Genomic DNA, 14368 nt, shown 5'->3' on the forward strand with positions numbered 1-14368 from the left:
TGGGCATACATAGTAAATCTATTTGTGTGTCTCCTTTGTGCATCTGTATATTATGCAGACCATATGCTCTCAAAGAAAGCTCACTGGTTAAACTGGGGTACTGTTGGGGAATTGATTTGTCCACAGAACTCTGAATATAATTGAGGAGCACTGCCAGTTATGTCTCTGATTTAACTGTCTGTCTAAGCCTATGTCTTAAGTGGTGAGATCGTAAAGTACAGTTCAGATCTGAAACAGCTGCAGCAGAGCCAGCCGCACTGGGTGGTGTAAATATCCCCAAGTGACATGAAGTGAATTCGCACGTATCGAAAGGGAAATTTTCTAAGGCTTGGAACCACCATTTTCCCAGCGAACCTCCCACCCGAGTGGGACCCAGGGGACACCAAGTGAAAGCCGATGCAGAGAAGCAGACTTGGCCCGTGTGTCTCCGAGAGGCCGAATGCAGTCAGAGTGACTGAAGTGATCTGCTCGAACAGATGAGATGTTTTAACACCAATTCTCAGGCCTCAGAAGTGAGCCTGGCTGCTGGCAGACAACCAACCCTGTCTTATTTAATTTTTAGATTTGGCTGTTAAATTTGGCCCCGTGTGAGTTTGTGTTTGATGGGACTTATGAGGGTGGAGGATTCCTGGTAGGAAGCCCTGACTTACCCGCTGTGTGACCTTGGACAAGCCGTTTCACCCCATGGAGAGCGTCTTCTCATCTGTGCAATGGAGGAAACACCCCCTGCTCTACTCGCCTTCTGGGGAGTTTGCAGATCAAATGAGACCATGTTTGGGAGTATAAAAGCACTGTGCAAATGACAGGCATAATTACATTCGCAGGCAGAACATTGAATCCTTTCTGCCTGGTGCGCTCAATTCTCCATTTAATTTACATAATGTGGATTTTACCCCTCTTTCTTGCAGCAAAACCCTTTGGAGAGTATCATTTTTAGACCTGGAATTGGTATATGTGTAGTTGCCTTTTTATCCTCAGGGTCCTCTGGGATATAGAAAAGAGTGGAATTAAGGGAAAGCAGACCCAGAGTGATGTAGCCCAAGGGCACAAAGAATTCCCACCCAGATGTTCTTTCTTTCCTAGATGACACTGACATCTAATCCAGATCCAAAGCTTCTCATCAAAAGTTAGGCTCACAATTCCCCCAACTCCTCCTTCTTCACATCTTCTCCCTCTGGGTGAAAGTGCCCAGTTTAGGCGTTGCTGTCCTGAGCCACACTGGGCACAACATCTAGTACCTCTAATTACTAGGCAGACAATATATATTTGGTAAATATTTATAAATGGATGACAATAAAAATGGAGCTCTAAAAATTGTTCTCTCATCACCCTAAGTTTCTGAAACTGCAGATCAAGAAACAACGTTTGCCATATTTCCACACGTCTGAAATAACACTGCTTCTAAGACCAAAAAGAAAGCCTATGCTTAGTAGATGGGCACGGAGTGAATAGCGTAAGGTACAGGGAACCCCTAGTGTGTCTAATGTTCCATGGTAGCTGCGAGAAGCCATGCTAGCACAAGGAGAAATTGAACTGTTTTTTATGTGCCAAAAAGAAAGGGAAAACTCCATCAGTTAAAACATGACACGATGCTTCCTTATTGTCAGTTACAAGCGACCTCTTGATTTCACAGGTATTAAAATGTGAAAGAAATATGCATCTTAGAAGAGATGAAATGCAGTCTATTTACACCTTCCAAAAAAGTGAAGATTTCTCCTTTTGGTTCTGACACATGCTCAGATTAGCTAACTTCAAACTATCTCAGTTTTAGCCCTAGCTCCTTGCATTTATATGTTATGCAATCAACCTTCCATATGGGTAGAAGGGGGACATTCATTCTATTTTTCTTATGGATACAGTAACACAAAGTACTTTAGGGCTCGAGTATAGCTTTTGGTAACTGAGGCTTGTGAAATGCTTGTCAGAGCCAAAATCATATTAATTTTGTGGACTGTTTATTATGAGACTTAAAAGAGTAAGAAATGTTTAAGAGTATTTGGCACATTTATTGTGCCTTTTTTTTTCCAAGTAGTGCTTCCTATGATTTTTGTAGTGTCTCTTGTTGTTTTATTTAATGCTTGATTTGGCTATTTTGTTGTGTTATTCAGTTTTATTCTTAGTTCAGGTAAAGCAACTCAACTGTGAGTTTTCATTGCACAGAAGAATTAGGTGTGAATATGCTCATGTGATGAGAACCCATCAACTCCCTGGGCTAAATATGACATTTTCATAAAATTCAAGGTGGAAATTCACAGTTTTTCTGGGCAGAAGAGAGCATGAAGGACGCGGGGAAATCAGGAAAATAGAAATACAGCTTTTGTGACAATCCTTTGTAAATTTTTCGTGGACCAGTCAGTCCCTGCTCATAAATTCTGTAGTCTGGGACAAGAAAAATTCCACCTGTTTCTAGCATGTTCTTTAGTTACCTTCTCACACTCCTCTGGCCTATCAGGACATTATTCATATACAACGGCAAAGAAAGTCATTTAAAAAAAAAAAGGATTTCTAGGACTAGACCATGGCTGACAGAGAGGAATGATCCAAATAACCACAGCTCCTGCACAGGGTCCATAACAGCCATTTGGTTCCATGATGCCTTGCTCCCCGCCAGGGCCCCAGGACCCAGTGCTGTGATGATGGGTGTCAGTAGCCATCTGCTGGGCAGGAAATGGGCGGGAAGCTGTTACTGTTCGACCACTACTAATGCACATTTTGCCCACTCTTCTCTCATCTGCAGTCTGAGTACCACTACGAGTACACCGCATGTGACAGCACGGGTTCCAGGTGGAGGGTCGCCGTGCCGCACACCCCGGGCCTGTGCACCAGCCTCCCCGACCCCGTCAAGGGCACCGAGTGCTGTAAGCAGCCCTGCCTCTCAGCTTTAGCCTCTGCCCCAAGCCTCCTGCCATCCAAGTCAGGCCCTTCCTGACAGCGCAGCTGCCTTAAGGAATCAGACCTTAAGGCAGCTGCGGGTCACCCCCCCCATCGCCCACCCCTACCCCCGTCAGTCCCCGTCCCCAGCCCTGTTGAGATTTGGTGAAGCAGTGTTATTTCATGGGTGCAAACTGGGTATCTCCATTTACTTTTATTTCATTTTCAGTTTGAAATCCCATCAGGGTATAAAGTAAAAATAATCCCGGCTGTGTGCCACTTGGATATTTTCTCTGTTTGCATACATTTTCTTTTTTTGTCTGTGCATTTCTCTCCAATCTACACTCACCAGCCACAGTCACTCATTAGGAAAGATTGTGATTTGCAGTCATTCTTGACAAGGAAGCCAGAGAGGATAAATTTCTGCAGAGATGGACTTTTAAAACGCACTGGGCATCACTTCAGGGAACAGGAATCTTCCCCGACTGCAGACCTGACCACGCAATCAGACAGGCAGTGACTGCCTGCAGCTCCCATCCCCAGGCAGCTACTTCCCCTGCACTGTTCTCTTTAGAGATGCACAGGGGGCGGGGGATAACAGTAAAAATCAGGAACTAGAATCAAGGAATACTTGAAGATTTGGAAAGGAGATTGAGGGCGTTTAAAATCTAACAGAAGCTTAGTTTAGTGCCTGGTTCAGTACGTGAGCAAATAAATACTTGTTAAATCAATGAATGGATCTTGCTAAGATCTGAGTAGAACTGAGGTGTGACTAATAGAAATAAATGAGCCATCTTCAGTAAACTTTGCCAAAGTTCTTGAGCACTATGTGCACCTGCTATGTGAACCACAAAGATACATAAGGTACCGTCTCTGCCTTCAGAAGTGTACAGTCTCGTGGAAGGAGCAGACATCCGTTCGTCTGTTCATTTTTTCAGCAGACCTTTATGGAACCCCTGCTGTGTCTGTGCCAGTCACTGAGCCACCATCCCTGGAGGAGCTCAGAGCCTCGTGGGAGGCACACATCAATATGATGTGTTACATGAGGTGAAAAGAATGGGAGTTATGGATGCCTAGGGATCAGGAACTGCTGGGAGAACCACTCAAGCAAAAGCTTGGTGGTGGGAGAACATCAGACACATTCAGAGAAGACCATGTGGGCTGGGGTGGAGACAACACAGGGAGGGGACGGATGGGAGTGGGGTGAGAAAGTTCTGTAGTGGGAGATCAAGCTGGAAAATTAGGTTGGGAAAATTGTGGAAGACTTTGAATGCCAGGCTGAGAGCTTAATTCTACAACCAAAAGGCAGGGAGAGGGGAGGTGCCTGATTCTTTTTTAAATAACAGGAATAATAGCCCATATCAGTGTTTTAGAAAGATACTTCTGACCATAGAATGAGCAAAAAACAAGAAACAGGGAACTCGTTAGGAGGACATTGCAATGGTTGAGCTAACAGGTCAGGAGAATCCCAGCTAGTATGGTGGCAGTGGGACCAAAAAGGAGAAGACAGAGGCCAGAAACTCAAGGGGGAAGTTCAAGGCTGAAGGGCCAGGTGCCATTCAGAGGGGCCAGCACGAGAGACTGTGGTACCCTCTTCACTGGAGAGCTCTCAGAATAGCCGAGGCTACCCCTTAGGAAGTGAGACTGACGGGGACAAGCCCAAAGTTCTGCAACAAGGTCCTAAATATTTTTTTTTTTTAAATAACAGCTTTGGGAATTCCCTGACAGTCCAGTGGTTAGGGCATGGCACTTTCACTGCCGTGGCCCAGGTTCAATCCCTGGTTGGGGAACGAAGATCCCACAAGCCATGTGGTGTGGCCAAAAATGAAACTAAAATAACAGCTTTATTGAGATATAATTTACATGTCATAAGATAACCCTGTAAGTTATAGAATTCGGTGGTTTTTAGAATATTCACAGAGTTGCATAATTACCACTAATTTCAGAATATTTTCATCACTCCCAAAGGAAACATCATATCCATTAGCAATGTCTCCCCATGCCCCCTGTCCCAAGTCCCTGGTGCCACAAATCTACTTTGTGTCGCTACAGATTTGCCTTTTCTGGACATTGCATGTAAGTAGAGTCATACAAGGTGCGCCAAGGCGCTACATCTTAACGGGCGGGACTCCGAGGTCTCCGTCCTCTGCTCCTCCCTCTAGGATGCCCACCACCTCCCGCTTTTCCTGGGCAGTGGCAGCCTCACCACCCGCCTTTGTCCCCACTTTGCGTTCCAGCCTTCTCTTGCAAAGCAGGGGAGTTTCTGGACATGAAGGACCAGTCTTGTAAGCCGTGTGCTGAGGGCCGCTACTCCCTTGGCACGGGCATCCGGTTCGACGAGTGGGATGAGCTGCCCCACGGCTTTGCCAGCCTCTCAACCAACATGGAGATGGAGGACAGCACCATGGATTCCACCGAGAACTGCACTTCGTGAGTCGCCCCTCCCCCTCAGCCTCAGGCCCCCCTTACCTCCCTGTTCCCCACGCTGGGAAAGGGGCTGCAGGGAGCACTCCACAGCCTCCTCTCCTGCTCCTCCGGGTGATGACGGGAGCAGGACCCCACTGGACTGCTGGGCGTGATGTCCACCTCCGCCCAACCTTACTGACCCAAGCTTACCAGCGACTGACAGGTGTTTGTGACAGGTGAAAAACAGGGGGAAATAGAGAGAGGGAGATAAGATCAACAAGGGTTAAATGGCCTAGTCCATTTAAAGCAAAATCCAACAGGTTTCCACCATGGGATTTTGGATCAGCCAATAAACTTCCTCAATTTGATTGCAACACCATGTCCAAAGCCTTGGGTATCTTCCTGGCTTTGGTGCTAGCTTCTAAAACTGGTCTGAGTTTATGGGTTTGGGGGGATAAAGTAGGATCAGAGCTTTGGTCAGTGATGAATGAGATCTTCCAAACCCTTTGAGACCCTGATGACCAGAAAATTCTCCAGCTCAGAAGGAGATCTTTTCAGTAACTGAAAAGCTCAGCCCAGGTGCTTACAGAATTGGTGAGCTATCCTTATCAAATCTTTGGATATTTAATTCCTATCCCTGGAATTAAATGATGTGCCTTCAATAGTTCAGGCACTGTTGTGGATGCTTTACACATATTATTTTCTCTAGTCCTTAAAAGAACTTTTGTGACGGTGAAATTGGTATTATTGTTCCCATTACACAGATGAGGAACTGGAGCTCAGTGAGGTTCAGTGACTTGTCCTTTGTTACCCAGCTTACAATTGGGGAGGTTGGAATTCACACTCTGTCCAAGTTTTCCTCTGCCCCATGCTGCCACCTTCAAATAACATCTAGTGTGTGCGAGGCAATATCCAGTCCTAGAGCGGAAAAGTAGGGAGCTGCATAGATATAAAAAACAATTGTCCACTGCTCTTTGCTAAATATTGACAAAGAATACAGGAGACAAGTACATGAAAGTTTCTCTTATACCCAAGCAATCAAAAGGATAAAAAAGGATTAATAATTGTATTATACCTGGATTTCAAAAGGTGGGAGCCTTGTCTCCCATTCCTATATTTAAATCTCCTAGAAACAGTATTGTCTGAGCCAGGCAGCAGGCCTCTAATAGTCCAATTTTAATGTTATTTTAGAGTTCAATATTATGAGTCAAAATCATTAGCATGACAACGTTGGCAGCAGAGATAAAGCTGGGGAGGATTCAAGCTGGAAGGAGAGGGAATGTGTGGGTTAAGGCAAGCAACCTCCATTTTATTTTGTTTTTTTTTTATTTTTTGGCCGCATCGGGTCTTAGTTGCGGCACGCGGGATCTTTGTTGCCACATGCAGAATCTTTCATTGTGGTGCACAGGCTTCTCTAGTTGTGGCGCACAGGCTCCAGAGCACATGGGCTGTGTAGTTTGCAGCACGCGGGCTCTCTAGTTGAGGCACACCAGCTCTGTAGTTGTGGCATGCAGGCTTAGTAGTTGCCCCGTGGCATGTGGGATCTTAGTTCCCCGACCTGGGATCCAACCTGCGTCCCCTGCATTGGAAGGCGGATTCTTTACCACTGGACCATCAGGGAAATCCTGCAACCCCCATTTTAGTCCTAATAGAGAATGTGATTGACCCTAGACAAGGTGCAGGCCTGGCTCACTCAGTCAATCCCCTTGTGCGGAAAGAGAGGGTTTCTCTCTACCTGGGAACTGCAGTGAAAGTCCAGAAATCATTCTCTTTCAGCGAGGCAGGATGTGGGTCTGTTCATAACGACTTGTGTTTTCACAGCACAGGCTGTTGCAGGGCCTGGACCTTGAGGCATCCCACGACATTCCTGGGAGGGGGAAAGAAGAAATGGAGAGGAAATGGCCACCTAGAGAGGGTTTGTGATTTCCCCACCACACCCCAGGAGGGCAACAGCAGCTGCTGTCAGGTCACCATGTGTCTGGCTTTCCTGCTCTACTGCGTATTTACCTGAATCCAAGGCCGCTGCCTCTAGCCTAACCCCAGCCAGCGGCGCCTCCCAGCTGGTCTCTGCTTCCACCCCCAGCCTCCTCCAGGCCACCGTCCACTCAACAGCCAGACTGATCTTTGTAAACACAAGCCCAGTCACAGCACTTTCCTGCTCAGAACTCTGGAGTCTATGGATTCCTATCAGAATAAGATCCAATACCTTGGGATGTCCCTGGTGGCCCAGTAGTTAAGAATCTGCCTGCCAATGCAGGGGACATGGGTTCGATCCCTGCGCCAGGAAGATCTCACATGCCATGGAGCAACTAAGCCCTTGCGCCACAATTACTGAGCCACGTGCTGCAACTCCTGAAGCCCATATACACCTAGAGCCCGCGCTCTACAAGAGAAGCCCCCTCAATGAGAAGTGCACCCCTGCACCACAACGAAGAGTAGTCCCTGCTCGTCACAACTAGAGAAAGACTGAGCACAGCACAGCAACAAAGACCCAGCACAGCCACAAATTAAATAAATAAACAAATAAACAAATAAGTTAAAAAAAAATCCGATACCCTGTCCCGGCCTGCAGGGCCCTGCCCTCTGCCCATTCTTCCGGCCACTCCCCAGGACCTCTCCTCTTGCTTTCAGTGCTCCAGCCACTCTGGCCACTGTGCTCCCGCCCTCCTGGCACCTTTAACATGCTCTTTTCCAACTCTTCCCCCAGCTGACTGCTGCTTCACCTTCAGGTCTCTGCCTAAATGTGACTTCCTCAAAGAAGCTGTCCCTGCCCCATAGGCCCCTGTTACACACACGTGCATCATCGCGCATCTCTCCTTATGGCACTTATAGTTACTACTACGTGATTAATTGTGTGATAAGTTTCTGTCTCCTCCACTAGAAAATGTCAGTGCCAAGAGGAGGGGGTCAGGGCTGTCCTGTGCTTTGCTGTGTCTTCAGTATCTAACATCTGGCACAACGTAGACATGAAATTAATAACTGGGAACAAAACGGGCCAACTGAACAGAGTTTCCATGGCTGGATCCTGAGCCCTCGGGGATCATCCTTGGTTCCTGGGTAAATGTCCCAGGACTACGGTGCTGGAAACAGTCCTCAGATCCAAGACTGGGGTCAGCAAAAGGGAGTAAGAGTGGAAAGAGAGTAACAGAAAGGAAGCTGTACGTTCGTGGAGGAGAAAGAACAGAAGGCCAAATACTGTGAAGGTGAAACAAGAATGAGAGACAGATATAAGCCTTAAAAAGTTTCCCAAACTTTGGAAGCTTCTAAGTTTTCCTGTACAATTTCTTCTTTCTAACCTGAATTTGTAAACAGTGCTACACACTGTTGAGTATGTAGCTTGGCGGGGTCTCTGGGTGGCCACCATGTGAAAATTCCTCTTTGAAAACTTGCCCGCCTTTCCCCAGGGCCATGGCAAAACAAAGCAGGTATAAGCAGATCACAGCTAAATGACCGAGGGCAAGTTCCTAATCTCTTCCCTGCCTCAGCTTCCTCATTCTAAGAACCAGTGATAAAAATAGTACTGTTCTTATAGGCTGTGGTAAGGATGAAATGATACTTGTAAAGATTTGGAGCGGTGCCTGGCACCAGAAATCAATCAAGACATGTTGTTATTATTGAACCTGAAACGATCTCCACCAGGAACAGCGCTGACAAAAGTCAGAATTGTGATACATTTTGCAAATGTAACCCACTTATGACATCCTTTTAATTATTCATCCACCTTCAGGAGTTATTTATAGCTGATGCTGTGGAGCACATCAGCTTTAAGTGCTGTCTCTTTTAACAGGAGAAATCAATACCGTTAGGTTAGCTGGGTATTTTGGATGAGCTCAGGCTAGGTATTTTGGACATGCTTCCATTTGAGAATAACACCAACTGTTGAAGAGCTGGAAGTACCATGTTTTTCTGACGAACACAGGGGGAAAACAGTGGACTAATCTGAGGTCCCCTTAACTGACCGTTATTAATCATTGGACCAGCCTGGACCATTGGGCTGGTCTCAGGCAGAATAGTGAAACAGTGGGGTTGTCTTTGACCACCTATTTCCCACATTCATCTGTTTAATGCCCCGAGTCCCTCTTATGTGGCAGGTGCAGGACTTGGTGCTGGGCACACAGAAGTGAGCAAATTAAGTTTGGTCTCTGCCCTCACAGCATCGACAAGCCAGGCAGGAAGGCAACTCAAGAAGAACTAAAGTATGATCAGAAGAGGAAACCAAATTGCAAATAAACAAAGAAAAGCTGCTCAGCCTCACTAATTGTCAAGGAAATAAGACGTAAAGCCCACTGAGACCCTATGTCTTACCATATCATACTGGCAGCAATTTTAAAGTCTGACCATTCCAAACGGGAGGATGTGGAGCGAGAGGAGGTGTCTTACACTGCTGATGGGTGGAGTCGATAACAATCACTCTGGAGCACAGCCTGGCTGTAGCTGGTAAAGCTGGAGGTTCGCATACCCTGAGACCCAGCAGTTCTACCCCCAGGCTTTTCCACTCAAACACGTGTAGAAGGAGGCAAGCGCAAGCATGTTCCTAAGAGGGCACACGACAGCAAAATATTGGAAGCAATCTACATGTCCATCAACAAGTAACTCATAATAAATATGGGCAAACCATATAAAGCAAACTTAGATACTAGTAAAAGTGAAAGAAGAGCTTTTATTCATGTGTGAATATGGGTGAATCCCACAACCATTATACATGTTGGGGGGAGAAAAAGCACGTTTCAGAATCCATGAGCATGATACCATTTACATAAGACATAAAAACATGCCAAATGCTATATGGCATATTGTTTAGAAATACATACATATTAGTAAAGGGCAGAGAACCACATGGGGACGTCAAGCACCAAATTCAGGAAAGTAGTTACTTGACAGTGGGGAAAGGTGTGTAATGCAGAGGGAGTTGAGATTAGCCAGGCTAATGCTGTGTTGCATTTCTTAAGCAGGGTGGTGGGTCTTAAGTATTTCATAGCGTATTTAAATGAAATACCGTAGGACTGTGATTATGAGAAGGGAAACAGTAAGAGCTGAGGGCACACGTAACAGAAGCAGGTAAAGGAGTCAAGGAGGACTTCTCAGATTAGGTGACATTTGTTCTAAGACGCGAGAAGGAATTAAACAGAAGGAGGGAGGAGAAATTTTGTTCCAGGAAGAAAGAACAGTGTGTGGGAAGACCCAGAGGTGAGAGAAAGTTTGGCAGAAGAATTGAAAGAAATTCTACAGGGCTGGAACATAGTGGGTGAGGAGTTTGTACCCCATCCTACGGGCAACAGGGAGTCACAGAGTTTCAAGCAGGGAAGTGACATGGTCAGATTTTTGTTCTGGAGGCTCTTTCCAGCCACACTGTGGAGCAGGGATTGGAGGAGGCAGGACTGGATGCAGGGAGACGAGTTGGGGCTGATTCAGAGCTGAGGGGCACGGTGGGGAGGAGAAGGAAGAGTCCTTGGGTAGGGTAGAAAGAGTAGAGATATTTAGAAATAAGATCGACATGTCTTCTCCTTTCCCACTTCCCATAAAAAGCAGTTCCTAGCAGCATCTAAAAGTGGACATTTCAGAAAAAAAACACAACCAAAAAACAACAAAAAAAACACAAGTGGATTAGACTGGATGGACTTCTGAGTTCTGAAGAATAACTTTATCTACTAACTTTCTTTGACAACTTTGAGTTAGGCAAACCTAGGTTTGAATATCAGCCCTGTCACTTGCTGGCTGTGTCATATTGGGCAAAGCACTCAACAAGCCTCAGTTTTATCATCCATTAAATGGGGACAAAATTGCGTTTCCTCTTACTGATAAAAAGAAATCATGAATGTAAAATATGTAGTTCCTTATAATGAACTACAAGCTCCTGACTGTGAACTTGGTTCCCGTTCCCTCACAGGTCCAAGTGGGTTCCTCTGGGCGACTATATCTCCTCCAACACAGATGAGTGCACGGCCACGCTGATGTATGCTGTCAACCTGAAGCAGTCTGGCACTGTTAACTTTGAATACTACTACTCAGACTCCAGCATCATCTTCGAGTTTTTTGTAAGCCCCTGGCCGAGAGGGAGGCTGGGAGGTAAAGACCCTGCAAGGCTCAGATTCTTTTGCAGGAGTCGCACACATAGTCCTGCTTGGAAAGTTTTCTCAGTTGTTTTCCCTCTGGAGAAAATGGTGGTCAAAATGAGCTGAGGCTTCCAGAGGCAAAGAGAAAGGCAGAAGTCAAAGGACCCTGGGGGGAAGAGTAGAGTCTGGGAGATTCCTAGGTGTTTTGCCCTGTTTGGACATGAAAACAGCACGTAACAGTTCTGAGTTACTCGTGATTTCTTTAGTGTCAATGTACTGACATTTCGTGTGTGTGACTAACTCTGCTATTCTTTAAGGCTCATGATTTCTGAGCTCAGTCTTTCTCCCATAAGAAGGGCCCTATGGAGGGCTTGTGCATCGTGGGGCAAGCAACTGGTTTCCTTAGAAAGCTGAGACACTGATCTCAAATTCCTGCTGCCTCAGGTTCAGAATGACCAGTGCCAGCCCAATGCAGATGACTCAAGGTGGATGAAAACCACAGAGAAAGGATGGGAATTCCACAGTGTGAGTATCAGAGTAGCCTCCTCCCTGGAGATCCCAGAAAAGAGACCAAGGGCCTTTCCTGCAAAGAGAGCTTTCTCCCAGTCTGGGCCTCCCCTCTTCTCTCCCTAGAGGGCAGGGGTCTGAAAACATGAGGATGCTATAGTTTCTCTCCTCCTGAGCTGACATAACACAGATGTGAACTGACTCGCTCCTTTGGCTTGGTCCCAAGGACCAGCAGCTTTCCAGCTTCAAAGGGCCCAGTCTTCTGGGGCTGGGGCATGGATAAATAGAACCAGGGAAGAATGAGGGAGTTTCAGCCACCCTGTTGTCAGTACCCTCAGGTCCCTTCATTGGTCTCACTAGGGAAATGCTCACAGTATATGTGACTGAGGGAGAAGTGGGAGAGGGCATGAGAGGGTTGTAAGAGGAGGCTTAGAAGGAGAGGGGAGCTGAGCCAAGATGGGAGGAGGGGCAACGCTGAGGGATTTGAGGGAGAGGAGCTGAATAGGCACTGCCATGCAGACTGCAAGAGGAGGGGTCCCAGCGGGAGGCTAGTGCAATGGATTAGCAATGTCTGTTTCTGTGACCGAACTAACTCTTCCTGTTGGTGGTTTTTAGGTCGAGCTAAATCGAGGCAATAATGTCCTCTACTGGAGAACCACAGCCTTCTCAGTGTGGTCCAAAGTTTCCAAGCCTGTGCTGGTGAGAAACATCGCCATAACAGGTAGGGAGAGTAGAGAATGGGGTTGGGTCTGGGGTCTGATGCTGACTTCTGCAGGGAGGATGGGGTTAGTCCCCAGGGGGCTCAGGCTCTTGGCTCAATCCTTGCTTTTCTGTGGTGTTCTTCCTCCCTAGGGGTGGCCTACACTTCAGAATGCTTCCCCTGCAAACCCGGCACATACGCAGACCAGCAAGGCTCCTCTTCCTGCAAACTTTGCCCAGCCAACTCTTATTCCAATAAGGGAGAAAGTTCTTGCCACCAGTGTGACCCTGACAAATATTCAGGTGATGTTTCTGAGGGTGGGAAGAGTTTGGTGGGGGGTACCAATATATACACAGGGACAAACAGGGAGTGCAGCCATCCTTTTGGCCAAGCTGAAGACGATTCCTCTTAAGCCCTTGCTTTCTGGGCCCCGGATGAGCCCGGCTGATTCACCAATCACTCTTGAAATGAAATCACTCAATAAGTATTTATCAAGCCTCTACTATCTGCCAGGCCTTATTCTAGGTGTTTGGAATACATCAGTGAACAAAATAGACAAGGGTCTCTGTCTTCATGCCATTTACATTCTGGAATATAAATTGAATAAGTAATAACTATATAATAACTAAATAATAAATGTATAATAAATTGTATGTTGGGTTGGCCAAAAAGTTCATTCAGGTTTTTCCGCAACAGCTTATGGAAAAACCTGAATGAACTTTTTGGCCAACCCAATAGCCTATTAGACAGCAAACAGTGCAAGCTAACATGGCAAAAAGAAAAAGCAGCTCAGAATTAGAGGCATTAGAAAAGCCAGGGAAAGGGGTTGCAATTGTTTTTTGTTTTTTAGTGAAATCTTAAATAAGATTATAATTATAAAGAATATATACAGTAGAAAAAAGATATAAATTTCTATATTTTAATTTATAACAATTATTATCAAAGTTAATTTAGAAGAGCCATGAGATTGTACTGATGTGCAAAACATTTTGATAGCAAAAAGTGATACTTTTTTACCCATTGAATTCAAAGCATTCATTGAATTCAAAGCAGGCCTTGTCAGGAAATCCAGGGTTCCTTGGAACACAGTTTGAAAACCACTGCTGTAAGGGACACTAAGAGGACAGCAAGAAGCAGCCTATTTCTGCAGCCCCTGGATAACTTCCTGAAGCAGCCCAACTTGAAAAATGGGACCTGGTTATTTGAGAGGATCTCAGGAGCAGCAGGGCTCTGGTGTAAGATGGGTAGTGTCCTCAGAGGGCCCTGTGCCCAGACAGTCCAATCACTGGCACAGGGACCAATCTCCAAGACAGGTTCTGAAACAAACACGTAGGGAGAGAAAAAGAGTCCCCTCCCTTCCCCTACAAATGCCCATAACTATTCCATTTTTCCTTTTTTACGCAGAACTATATACAAACCCAGCTCAAGGCCCTCTCTTAAGCAGCTCCCCCATCCCTACCCAGACACACCCACCCTTCACACAGGCGTTACAGTATGAGTTTGCTCAGCTAAGACCAGCGACTGACCTTGTGAACTGCTTATTTCTACATCATTCCTAAAACAAAAGTTCTATTTATCTACACAGATCTTGCCAAACGAGTGCAAGATCAGAATGTTTAGATCTTGGGGAAGTTTTTATCTGTAAGTCTAAATTCCTGTGTTTCCACTTGAATTTCTTATTTCTCTTCCCTGTTCTGTCAATGGCAGCCTTTGTGAGTCTTGTTCTCCAGCTCCCTTTCTAGCCCCACTGTGATACAGGGTTTAAATGTCAAGGTGGTTTTAGAAAAACTGCCTACAAGTGTTTTGATCAACGCCATGTAAGTTGATTTCT

General features: G+C 46.0%; 1 protein-coding gene across 3 annotated transcripts in view; it reads left to right on the forward strand.

Annotated features, from left to right (window-relative positions):
- Positions 1-14368, forward strand: part of ELAPOR1 (endosome-lysosome associated apoptosis and autophagy regulator 1) — a 67057-nt gene that overhangs the window by 30876 nt on the left and 21813 nt on the right. Inside the window, exons 2-7 of one of the 3 annotated variants that reach the window (XM_057745083.1) lie at positions 2738-2858; positions 5109-5301; positions 11165-11312; positions 11775-11855; positions 12453-12558; positions 12690-12839. In XM_057745083.1, coding sequence (XP_057601066.1) covers positions 2738-2858; positions 5109-5301; positions 11165-11312; positions 11775-11855; positions 12453-12558; positions 12690-12839 — 799 coding nt within the window. The remainder of the gene's footprint in view (positions 1-2737; positions 2859-5108; positions 5302-11164; positions 11313-11774; positions 11856-12452; positions 12559-12689; positions 12840-14368) is intronic. The other 2 variants (XM_057745102.1, XM_057745093.1) reach the window with 2 other exon arrangements.

The sequence above is a fragment of the Hippopotamus amphibius genome, chromosome 1, assembly GCF_030028045.1.
Source record: "Hippopotamus amphibius kiboko isolate mHipAmp2 chromosome 1, mHipAmp2.hap2, whole genome shotgun sequence".
NCBI classification, from domain to species: domain Eukaryota; kingdom Metazoa; phylum Chordata; class Mammalia; order Artiodactyla; family Hippopotamidae; genus Hippopotamus; species Hippopotamus amphibius.